This window comes from Bos mutus, chromosome 11 (assembly GCF_027580195.1).
Source record: "Bos mutus isolate GX-2022 chromosome 11, NWIPB_WYAK_1.1, whole genome shotgun sequence".
In the NCBI taxonomy this organism is placed as follows: domain Eukaryota; kingdom Metazoa; phylum Chordata; class Mammalia; order Artiodactyla; family Bovidae; genus Bos; species Bos mutus.
In genome coordinates, this window is record NC_091627.1 from 12,109,643 (window position 1) to 12,122,477 (window position 12,835).

The 12,835-nt window shown below is 41.3% G+C and overlaps 1 protein-coding gene across 6 annotated transcripts in view; it reads left to right on the plus strand.

Moving 5' to 3' along the window:
• Positions 1-12,835, plus strand: part of DENND1A (DENN domain containing 1A) — a 533,349-nt gene that overhangs the window by 249,891 nt on the left and 270,623 nt on the right. For all 6 annotated transcript variants that reach the window (XM_070379017.1, XM_070379021.1, XM_070379022.1 and 3 more), the window contains one exon: positions 2,909-2,978. In XM_070379017.1, coding sequence (XP_070235118.1) covers positions 2,909-2,978 — 70 coding nt within the window. The remainder of the gene's footprint in view (positions 1-2,908; positions 2,979-12,835) is intronic.

The window sequence follows — 12,835 nt, forward strand, 5'->3', positions numbered from 1 at the left end:
TTATTTGTTTTCATGTTCCCTTGTAATTTAATAATTAGATCCAAAAGCCTAGGCTAAATAAAGCACTTGGGAAAGAGATCCAGCACCCCCACCTAAACTATTACTCTTTGTTATATTATCTCTTTTTCCCACAAAGGACCATGGCCTTCTTCAATGCAGGGACTCTTTGGGATTTGGGGCCCCAGCCTTGAACTGAGCCCAACACGTGGTGATGCTCTGCATTGCAAACTTGAGCAGTCGCATGAAGGGAGCAAGTTGAGCAAGCCCTGAGATGTTTGGAAGTCCGTTAGCTATCCAGGGAGGAGGGAGCAGCACAATGGAGCGTTTGTTTCCTGCCTTTGGATTGGGAAGTAGTGTTTACTTCGTGCTGACAGACGAGCACAAAATGGAGCCGAGGGTCTCCATATCCTCACCTGCACCCTTGCCAGCAGCTCGAAGCTGTTGTGTCGGCACTAATGAAGCAGTACAGGAAACACCACTGGATAAAGTTCAGCTGTGAACCCTGGCCTCCCAACAGGGGAAAAGAGGGATCCTTTGAAGAAGAAGACAGCTGGGTTTTGGTTTCAAGACCTTAACACTGCCATCGCTAGATACTCATCTGTCAGTGCACAGGGGACAACATGTGGGGAGCAGTTGTGTCCGGTCAGGCTGGAGAGAGAGATGGCTGATTTCCAGGGCAACTGCAAAGCCTCCCATGGCTGAGGGTTCTGTTTAGTGTAGCCAAAAAGAATCGATTTGGTGGGGTCGAGGTTGAGTGTGAGATCCTGGGCACAGTCGGCTGTGGGCCAGGCGACTGTAGCCTGTCATCCTCCTGCATCCTCACAAACTGTGTTGGTCAGTTGGACCTAGTGGCCAGAACTGCTTCCTGTGCACCGCAGTCCTAAATTATCAGAGAAGCAGCCTGTCCCATGTCCCTTCAAGTCTTCCTAAAATGACTGCAACTTTGCTCTCATTTACTTGAAACCATGGTTTCCTTACAAGAAAATATTTTCTCTTGCTTCCCCCCCACCGACCCCTTCCCGCTGGATTTAACTAGTGGTATTTTTTTCTTTCAGGGAAAAGAAGAAAGATATTTGTAATCCTTGGTTAAGTTTGTTTACTGAGAGTCCTCTAATCTGGGCAGGAGTTTTTTTCTGAGGGGATTTATTGTTCATTCTATAATGGCTTTTAACTCAGCAGAGGTTTATTTAACAGAATAGGAAGAGGGAAACTTATCTCCTCCCTAATCCCTCTTGAATGTTTACATTACTCTGCCAAAGTAAATGCTGTGTAAAGTGGCAGCAGTCATTTGCTCTATAATAATCAATATGCAGTTGCCAGAGCTGATTGAAGCATATTAACATAAGTGATAATACTGTCAGAGAAGTGAAAAGTTAAGTTGCTTATCAGTATATTTTGATAAGCTACTTAAATTTTACAGTAGCATGTGCTGGCTTCAGACAGACATTAATGACAGAGAGCTGTGCACTTTATCTATCCTCTCTGTTCCCTCTCACTTCATTTATTACCCTCAGCAGTACAGCTGGTAATCTGTCCAGGGCGCTGATTTCCTTCTGCCTGGTGGGATGGAGTCAGTCCTCCACTCTATTGGTAATGGACACTATGAGCGCAGCAGGGCAGATGTGAGCATGACGGCAAGCAGTTGATAGGATACTCTTCCCACATGACTGTTTGATGTCATTTTGGAAAAGTTTTCTATGGAGAACAAAGCTATTGATGTTTTAAGTGAAAAAACTTCTTGGGAGTAGGAATATGTTTCAGCAATAATTCTGTAGCACTAATACGCCTCTGCTGTTTTTGTTTGTTATCAACACTGAGCACTGAGGGTCTGCCAGGCTCCGTGCTTGGCCCTGGGAAGACAGAGTAAGAAGGATGTGATTCCTTCCTTATTGTCATGTTTAATCTGTTGGGAAGGCATGTGACAGGGCAGTACAGAAAAAGGGGAATTAGGGCTTGAGAGTCGGGGCAGGGCAGCAGTGGGGAACTATTAGGAGAATGAGCAGAAGTCAGCTAGAGAAGATCGTGAAGGTCAGAGGAAGAACAGTGCCAAGTGTATGCAGCGCAGACCCGGGCAGTCTTGAGAATGCCTAGACGTTCCTCAGAGTATGACTGCAGTGAGAGGGATGTGTATATGGGGTGCAAAGTGAGCGCGACTGGAAGGACGGTCAAGGACCTGACAGAAGAGCCTCGAATGCAGTCCTGAGCAGTCCTGCAGTGATGGGGCACCGCTGCAGGGATGGAATCCAGTGGGCCATTTACACTCACATCTTAGAGCACTCTGTGAGCCACACAGAGGATGGACTAAGGTCAGGACCAGGCTCTCGTCAGAATTAAGGGACATGATGCTCAGGACCTGCTGGAGGGCAGTGGGGGCAGAGAGTCAGAGCTCTTGCTGCAATAAGCACAGAGAAGGCTGTATTATAATAGAAAGTTTGATGAATGGTTTCAAGCTCTTGGGGCCTTTGGGACACTTGCACACAGCAACGGTGAAAGTGCCGTGTATGTGTGTCTATGCGAGTGTCTGTGTGGCCATGTGTGTCCAATCATGAGAAACTTGAATAGAAGCTTTCCTGGAAGGGGTGGGTGTGGTGGGAGGAGCCTGGGGGCCTCTTCAGAGATGGTTCCTGATTGCAGAGTCTGCTTTGAATTTCTTCTTTATGAACCTGTTCTAGCTCTGAGGCATGGGAATAATTTATAATGGACATTCAATCCTCTGCCTTACACAGGCAATTTTTTAAAATCTCAGAAATAATTAGCATTTTACCAGTCTGCATTTCTAGCACAGCCTACAACAGGAAAGCCCTTCAGGATATAAAGAGAAACTGAAATGTACTGTCTTGAATTAGCTCCTGATTAAAGTTTTTGACCTGTATACTAATAGTTCGTGTGTTTCCTCTTCTTCCCTCAGCTATCTCCCCTGGTTCGAAGTATTTTATAAGCTACTTAACATCTTGGCAGATTACACGACAAAAGGACAGGTATTTACCTTCTATTTTACTCTGTTTAATAAGTAAACTTTAACTTTTATAATTATAAAAATAATAGTGCTGTGTATTTCACTAAAATGTTTACTGAAAAAGTAACACGTTCCCATTATAGAAAGTTTGGGAAATTCAGAAAGCAGTAAGAAGGAAACGAAAGTCGCTCCTAATATGTCTCCCTACCTTCCCCCCAACCTCAAATAAATATCGCTAGCATTTTGGGATGTTTTCTTCCTTTACTTTTTGAATTACATACATAATAAATAGGCCCTTAGCATTCAGAGTTAATATTCACCATCTTATATTCCCAAACAGCTCTGAAAGTTCATGATATGTATTAAATAATAATTTTGCTGAGGCACAAATTTGAATTGTTAGGGTTTGTCAATAAAACACTTAACTGGCAAGTGACTAACCCAATGTCCCAGTCCCATTTCAGTAGGGCTTTCTTGTGCTTTTACAGTAATTTTTTTAAGGGTCTGAAAATCACTTTAAAAGTTCAGCTGTACCTCACTGTACTTTGGGAAGAAGTGACATGCTGAAGTATCTTCCGTGGGTGTCGAGGCAACTGGAACTGTATTTAGACTTTTGAGACCCACAATTTTAGGTACCATAGTAATGGAAGTGTTTATTCCATAACAATAAAAACATTGTAAATCTTTACCATGGCTGCGTATCATGTATCATGTACCTTGGTTTACTGAGACATTTCTCTGTTATTAGGAATTTTCATTATCTGGGATTTTTTTCCATTATTGTATAGCCATTAACATCTTTGAACATAAAACATTTTCTTCATTTTGGAGTGTTTCCTTAAAAGGAGAATCTCAGATGGGCCATTTGAAGGTTAGTAGACATAAATATTTTAAAACATTTGCCAAGCTTCTTTCCAGAAGAATTGTACTCCTGTATTTTGCCAGTAAAGGGTAAAAGATACCCTTTACTGGCAAAGTACAGGGATACCTGGATTACCACAGTCACATCATTAGCTTTTGATGACTTCATTGTGTCCTTGACAAGTGAACAGTTCTCATTGTTTTAATTTCATTTCTTTGATTATTAGTTAGTTGAATATTTGTCTATAAAACTAACTTATTATAGTTTCATTTCTTGTAAATGGTCTAAGATTTTTAATTAAAGAGATGCATTCTTATTAAATGTTAGAGAGTTTCCCCCATCATATTGTCTACAGAACATTAGTTCTAAAAAATGCTCCATTCAAAAAGAGTACCATAGGTGAGTAATACTGGGGTCAGGGAAAGGGAAAGCTGTGCCTCATTTTTGTCTCCTTAAAATTCCTGTAACATAGACTCTGAAAAGTCCTACAGTGGAGAAATCTATGTTACCTAGAAATTCACAACAGCCCCATACCTTTTAATTCCATGACAAATATTGACAGCATTCTGAGATACCAATGTTTCCTGGAACACATTTTGGGAAATGCTATTTTTGAAGAAAAGGTAGAAATTGTGTCAATAATGGATAAATCTTTAAGTTAGATTTACTCATTGGCAAGTGTATTCCAGAGGCCACAGTAAATGGAAGAAATAACTAATAGAAATGGCTCCCCGGATCACTACACTCATTCCGAAAGGATGCTTTAGGTATCAGGGAATTCTGTCATAAAAGAAGTGGTTTACGCTTTGATGAATGAGTTGTAGCCACCTTGGATCTGCTCATTGATTTCCGATTCATGGTTCACTTTTGTCAAACATTTGGTTTTTCGTTTAAAAGTGAAAGACGTCTTTAGTAAATAGAATTGTATAACATGTAGGCTGTTAACAGTCTTACAATTGGAACTTAACTCACATTTTTTCCCCACCATATATAAGCTCCAGTCATTTAAAAAAAGACTTACTAGACTTTTAAAAACATGTCTTGGGGTACAGGAAATATTAGGTGGGTAACAAACTATGCACAGGGCAGATAGGATTATTACTCTGTAAAACTGGTGTACCAATCCTCTGGGCCTTTGCCTCAGTTAAGGACCCTGCCTCTTGGAATGTTGGAAACTGAGTTCAGTGATCTGTTCTAGTGGAGTCTGTTTCCCTTATACGAAAGACTCTTGTTTATTGAATTTCTTCTGGTCAAAGAAATTATGACACAGAAGATAGGTAGTCTGCTTGCAACTGGCTTGATTATTTGCAAGATGTGGGTTATCAGATTAGACCAGGTAGAAAGAGATTTAATTAAAAAAAAAAAACAAAACAAACTCTTCCCCAAGTCCAGAAGTCATTGAGAAAGTTGTACAGGGTAGGTGAGCTTCAATTAAGGGCATGGGGAGTGACCGTGATGGCTCAGCATGGAGGACAGAGTCTAAGCTACATCATGAGGGTGTCTCTTTGAGTCACTGATGCACAGTGATTATCAGGCCCTGAATAAAGTAATGATGACATCTCGGCAGAAGGGATGGCAGAGGGTGAGGAGGGCGTCTGATCCAGAGAGAGAGTGAGCAGTCTGTTTGAGGGTGTTGGAGGCTAAGCAATGACGCATTTACGTGGGACAGTGGTGACAGTGGAGAAGGCAATGGCACCCCACTCCAGTACCCTTGCCTGGAGAATCCCATGGACAGAGGAGCCTGGTAGGCTGCAGTCCATGGGGTCGCTAAGAGTCGGACTCGACTGAACGACTTCACTTTCGCTTTTTACTTTCATGCATTGGAGAAGGAAATGGCAACCCACTCCAGTGTTCTTGCCTGGAGAATCCCAGGGACGAGGGAGCCTGGTGGGCTGCCATCTATGGGGTCGCACAGAGTTGGACATGACTGAAGTGACTTAGCAACAGCATCAGCAGTGGTGACAGTGTCTTGGCTTTATTTGGGCACCAGATGTCAGAACTTCAGTGGGATCTACAGGAGGCACGTGGAAAGAGGACAGCAGCAATGGCTGAGCACTAGGGTGATGAACCCTGGGGTAAGGAGGGCATTTTTGTTGGTGGGAGATCCAGGGGAGGGGGGCAGATATTGGTGGCCTAGCACTGGATGTCAGTATTTGAGCAGAGTAAGAAGGACATCTAGATGGAGAGGATTGCTTACATACAAGCAAGTCGATATATTAAGGAAATAAAGGCAACATTTTTCACTTTGGCTAGAATATAGTTAAAATATGTAAAGAGAAGAAACTACGATTATTCCTGTGTTGGATTGAAATGAGTCATTGGTGTGAACCCCATGGCTTTCAGTATATGTGACAGATATACAGAAAATGGAGATGTAACTGTGTACTGTGGGTTGTGCGTGTGAGAGAGATGTCCCCTGGCCCTATCCACTGGAAGGGCCTGGGGTCCACAGTACACAAGTAGCAGTGAGCACCCCGTTTTCCACTGTACACAAGTAGCAGTGAGCACACCCAAGTATCCACTGTACACAAGTAGCAGGGAGCACATACCCGGGTACCCAAATCTTGGTTCCTAAATCCATTTTCTGGTCAAAGCTATGGTTTCTCCAATAGTCATGTATGGATGTGAGAGCTGCACCATAAAGAAAACTGAACATTGAAGAATTGATGTTTTTGAACTATGGTGTTGGAGAAGACTCTTGAGAGTCCCTTGGACTGCAAGGAGATCCAACCAGTCCATCCTTAAGGTCCTGAATATTCATTGGAAGGACTGATGCTGAAGCTCCAATACTTTGGCCACCTGACGTGAAGAACTGACTCATTGGAAAAGACCCTGATGCTGGAAAACAGTCCATGGGGTCGCAAAGATTCAGACACAACTGAGCAACTGAACTGAAATCCATTTTCTACTGAAAGGAGCAGGGACTCCTTGAAGAAATGTCTAATTCTTTTTATACTTGTGAAAAGATGAGTCTGGGATATCTTTTTGTGCCAAAAGTGAGGAGGTGCTCAAAACATTTTGGGGTGGAGGGGTCAAGATGGCAGAATAGGAGGATGTGGAATTCACCTATCCTCACAAATACATCAAGAATATATCTGCAAATGGAACTGTTCTCTGTTCTCACAGAGCACCTACTGAACACTAGCAGAACTCTCTGGACACCTAAAAGCACAAGAAAAATCCCCACACAACCAGATAGGATGAAAGAAAGAAAAGAGGAAATAAATAGGAAGGGAACAGCACCCCTGGCAGGGAGCTGAAGGATGAGGAGGGATTCCTACACTCAGAGAAACCCCTTCACTCTGCGGAAGTCAGCTGGGACAAAGAAGGAACTTCAGAGGATCGGAGGGGAACCAGCAACCAGTCTGTGAGAGGTAGACCAGAATAAGATTTGTGCAGCCTGCATACCCCAGCCTGAGTTGTGTGTCTGCTGGTGTGGAGGGAGGCTGGGTGCTGAAAAGTGGGATTTGGAGAGCAGACCTAGGGAAGGGACAGCTGTTAGCTTAGATACCAAGACTTAGCTCCACTCAACTTTTTGCAGACTCCAGTGCTGGGAGCCTCAGGCCAAACAACCATCGAGATAGGAACACAATCCCACCCATTAACAAACAGGCTGCTTAAAGTCATAGTAAGCTCACAGACACCCCAAAACACCCCCCCCCAATGTAACCCTTCCCATCAGAGTGACAGGACTCAGTCCTGCCCACTGGAGCACAGGCACTGGTCCCTCCCACCAGGAAGCCTACACAAGCTCCTGGACCAACCTGATCCACTGGAGGACAGAAACCAGAAGCAAGAGAAACTGTGACCCTACAGCCATCAGAAAGGAGATTGCAAGTATGGTAAGTTAGACAAGTTGAGAAGATGGAAAAAATATTGCAGATGAAGGAGCTAGGTAAAAACCAAGAGGACCAAGTAAATGAAGGGAGGAAATAGACAATCTACCTGGAAAAGAATTCAGAGTATTATAATAAAGATGACCCAAGATCTCAGAAATAGAATAGAGATATAGATCAAGAAGATAACAAGGACCTAAAAGAACACGGATAAAAAATAATCATGGTTGAACAACGCAATAACTGAAATTAAAAATACACTGGAAGAAATCAATAGCAGACTAACTGAGCAGAAGAATGGATAAATGAGCTGAAAGATGGAATGGTGGAAATACTGCTGCAGAGCAGAATGAAGAAAAAAGAATGAAAAGAAATGAGGACAGTCTCAGAGTCCTCTGTGACAACATTAACTGCAACAGCAGTTGATTTATAGGGATTCCAGAAGAAGAGAAAGGGTCTGAGAAAATATTTGAAAATTAGAGTCAAAAACTTCCCTAACATGGGAAAGGACATAGTCACTCAAGTCCAGAAAGTGCAGAAAGTCTTATACAGGATAAATCCATGGAGAAACATGCTAGCAAAAATTAAATACAATGAAAATATATTAAAAGCAGAAAATAACATACAAGGTGATTCCCCATAAGATTTTTTTAGCAGAAACTATGCAGGGCAGAAGGGAGTGGAAGGCCATATTTAAAATGATGAAAGGAAAAATCTACTACCAAGATTTCCCTGGTAGCTCAGCTGGTAAAGAATATACCTGCAATGCAGGAGACCCTGGTTTGATTCCTGGGTTGAAAGATCCTCTGGAGAAGGAATAGGCTACCCACTCCAGCATTCTTAGGCTTCTCCGGTGGCTCAGTCAGTAAAGAATCCACCTGCAGTGCGGCCTGGGTTCAATCCCTGAGATGGGAAGACCCTCTGGAGGAGGGCATAGCAACCCACTCCAGCATCCTTGCGTGGAGGATCCCCATGGACAAAGGAGCCTGGCAGATTGCAGTCCATGGAGTCGCAGAAAGTCAGACATGACTGAGTGACTAAACACAGCAAGATTACTCTACCCAGTAAGGATCTCATTCAGATTTGATGGAGAAATGAAAAACTGTATAGACAAGCAAAAGCTGAGAGAATTCAGCATACCAAACCAGCTTTACAATACGTGCTAAAGAAACTTCTTTAAGAGGGAAATATAAGAGAGAGAAAAAAACCCGACAAAACACAACCCAAAACAATTAAGAAAATGGCAGTAGGAACATATGTATAGATAATTACCTTAAATTTAAATGCTCCAGCCAAAAGACATAGTCTGGCTGAATGGATCAAAGGACATGAACTATATATATGCAGTCTACAAGAGACCTACTTCAGAACTAGGGACACATGGAGAGTGAAAGCAGGGGATGGAAAAAAGATACCATATGCAAATGGAAGTCAAAGCTGGAGTAGCAATACCCATATCAGACAAAATAGAATTTAAAATAAAGACTCTTACAAGAGACAAGGAAGGACATTACATAATGATCAAGGAATCAATCCAAAAAGAAGATATAACCATTTTAAATATTTGTGCACCCAACATAGGAACACCTCAATACATAAGACAAACACTAACAGACGTAAAAGGGGGAATTGACTGTAACAATAACAGTGGTGGAGTTTAACACCTTACCTACAGCAATGGACAAATCATCCAGACAGAAAATTAATAAGAAAGCAGAAGCTTTTAATGATACATTAGGCCAGATAAACTTCACTGATATTTATAGACATTCCATCCAAAGCTGCAGAATATAGTTTCTTCTCAAGTGTACACAGAACATTCTCCAGGATAGATAACATCTTAGGTCGCAAACTAAGCCTTGGAAAAAAAATTTTTTTTAATTTATTTTATTGTAAAGCCTCAGTAAATTTAATAAAATTGAAATCGTATCAAGCATGACCACAACCCTGTGAGATTAGAAATCAGGTTTAGGGCTTCCCTTGCAGCTCAGCTGGTAAAGAACCGGCCTGCAATATGGGAGACCTGGGTTCGATCCCTGGGTTGGGAAGATCTCCTGGAGAAGGGAACGGCTACCCACTCCAGTATTCTGACCTGGAGAATTCCATGGACTGTATAGTCCATGGGGTCGGAAAGCAGACACGACCGAGTGACTGTCACACTTGCATAGGAAAAAAAAGAGCTGTGAAAAAAAAAACACATGGAGGCTAAACAATATGCTACTAAATAACCAACGGATCACTGAAGAAATCAAAGAGGAAATTTTTTAAAAGACTTAGAAACAAATGGTAATGAAAACACCACCCAAAACCTATGGGATGCAGCAAAAGAGGGAAGTGTATAGCAGTACAGTTCCACCAAAACAAAAAAACAAGAAAAATCTTGAACAACCTAAGGTTACACTTAAAGCAGCTGGAGAAAGAACAACAAAAAGCCCTCAAAGTTAATAGAAGGAAAGAAATCATAAAGATCAGAGCAGAAATAAATGAAATGGAAAAGAAGAAAACGGTAGCAACAGTGAAACTAAACACTGTTTCTTTGAGAAGATAAATAAAATGAATAAACCTTTAGCCAGAATCATCAAGAATAAAAGGCAAAGGACTCAAATCAGTAAAACTAGATATGAAAAAGAAATTACAATTGAACTGTAGAAATACAAAGGATCGTAAGAGACTACTACAAGCAACTATATGCCAATAAAATGGACTACCTGGAAGAAAGGGACAAACCTTCCAAGACTAAATCAGGAAGAAATAGAAAATATGAGTAGTCTAATCATGAAATTGAAACGGATTAAAAATCTTCCAACAAACAGAAGTCCAGGACCTGATGGCTGATAGGTAAATCCTATCAAACATTTAGAGAAGAGCTAATAACTTCTCTAACTCTTCCAGAAAATTACAGAAGGAGGGACACTCCCAAGCTTACTCTACAAGGCCACCATCAATCACCCTGATACCAAAACCAGACAAAGATATCACAAAGAAAATTATAGGTCAATATCACCAAGAAACATAGATGCAAAAATCCTCCACAAAATATTAGCAAACCACCAATGCACCATGATCAAGTGGAATTTATCCCAGAGATGCAAGAATTCTTCAATACACGCAGATCAGTTAAGTGATACACCATAATAACAGACTGAAAATAAAAACCATATGACCATCTCAATAGATGCAGAAAAAACTTTTTACAAAATTCAACACACGTTTATGATAAAAACTCTCCAGAAAGAGGGCATAAAGGGAATGTACCTTAAAGGCCATATAAGACAAACCCACAGCAACCATCATTCTCATTGGGGAAAAGCTGAAAGCATTTCTTCTTAAGATCAGGAACAAGACAAGGATATCCACTCTCATCACTCTTACTAAAAACAGTTTTGGAAGTCCTACCATGGCAATCAGAGAAGAAAAAGTAATCTTAAAAAGGAACCCAACTGGAAAAGAAGTAGTAAAACTGTCACTGTTTGCAGATGACATGGTACTATACGTAGAGAATCCTAAAGATGCCACCAGAAAACTACTAGAGCTAATCAATTAATTTGGTAAAGATGCAGGATACAAAATTAATACACAGAAATCTCTTGCATTCCTATACACTGACAAGATCAGAAAGAGAAATTAAGGTGACAACCCCATTTACCATTGCAACAAAAAGAATAAAATACCTAGGAATAAACCTACCTAAGGAGGCAAAAGACCATACTTAGAAAACTTAAGACACTGATGAAAGAAATCAAAGATGACACAAATGAAGAGATATACCATGTTCTTGGATTGGAAGACTCAATATTATGAAAAAGACTCTTCTACCCAAAGCAATCTATAGATTCAGTGCAATCCCTATCAAATGACCAGTGGCATTTTCCACAAAATAAGAACAACATTTTTTACAATTTGTACGGAAACAAAAGAGACTCCAAATAGCCAAAACAATCTTGAGAAAGGAAAATGGAGCTGGAGGAATCAGGCTCCCTGACTTCAGACCCTACTTCAAAGCTACAGTAATCAAGGCAGCATGATTCTGGAACAAAAGCAGAATTATAGATCAATGGAGCAGGATAGAAAGCTCAGAGGTAAACCCACACTCCTGTAGTCACCTAGTCTATGACATTGGGACAAGAATATACAGGGGGTAAAAGACAGTATTTCGAATAAGTGGTGCTGGGAAAACTGGACAGCTGCATGTTAAAGAATGTGTTAGAACACTGCCTAACACCATACGCAAAAATAAACTCAAAATGGATTAAAGACCTAAATATAATGCTGGACACTCAGAGGAAAACATAGGGCACTCTTAGGCACTCTTTGACATAAATCACAGCAAGATCTTTTTTTGACCCACCTCCTGCTGCTGCTAAGTCACTTCAGTCGTGTCTGACTCTGTGTGACCCCATAGATGGCAGCCCACCAGGCTCCCCCGTCCCTGGAATTCTCCAGGCAAGAACACTGGAGTGGGTTGCCATTTCCTTCTCCAATGCGTGAAAGTGAAGTCGCTCAGTCATGTCCGACTCTTCGCGACCCCATGGACTGCAGCCTACCAGGCTCCTCCATCCGTGGGATTTTCCAAGTAACCTCCTAGAATAATGTAAATGAAAATAAAAATAAACAAATGGGACCTAATTAAACTTAAAAGCTTTTGCACAGCAAAGTAAATCATAAACAAGATGAAAAGGCCACCCTCAGAATGGGGGGAAATGTTTGCAAATAAAGCAGCTGATAAGGGATTTATCTTCAAAATATACAGTTTATGCAGCTAAGTATTAAAAAACCAAACAACCCAATAGAAAAAAAATAGGCTGAAGACCTAAATAGACATTTCTCCAAAGAAGACATTAAGATGGCCAACAAACGCATGAAAAGATGCTCAGCATCACCAATTATTAGAGAAATGAATGCCAGTCAAATCAAATGAATGCCAATGAGGTATCACCTCATACTGGTCAGAATAACCATCTTCTGAAAATCTACAGGGATTTCCCTGATGGTCCAGTGGCTAAGACTCCTTGTTCCCAGTGCAGGGGACCTCGGTTTGATCCCTGGTCAGGGAACTAGATCCTGCTTGCTGCAACTAAGACCCAGTACAGCTGAATAAATGAATTTTTTTTTTAATCTATAAGCAATAGATGCTGGAGAGGTTGTGGAGAAAAGGAAATTCTCCTATACTGTTTTTGGGAA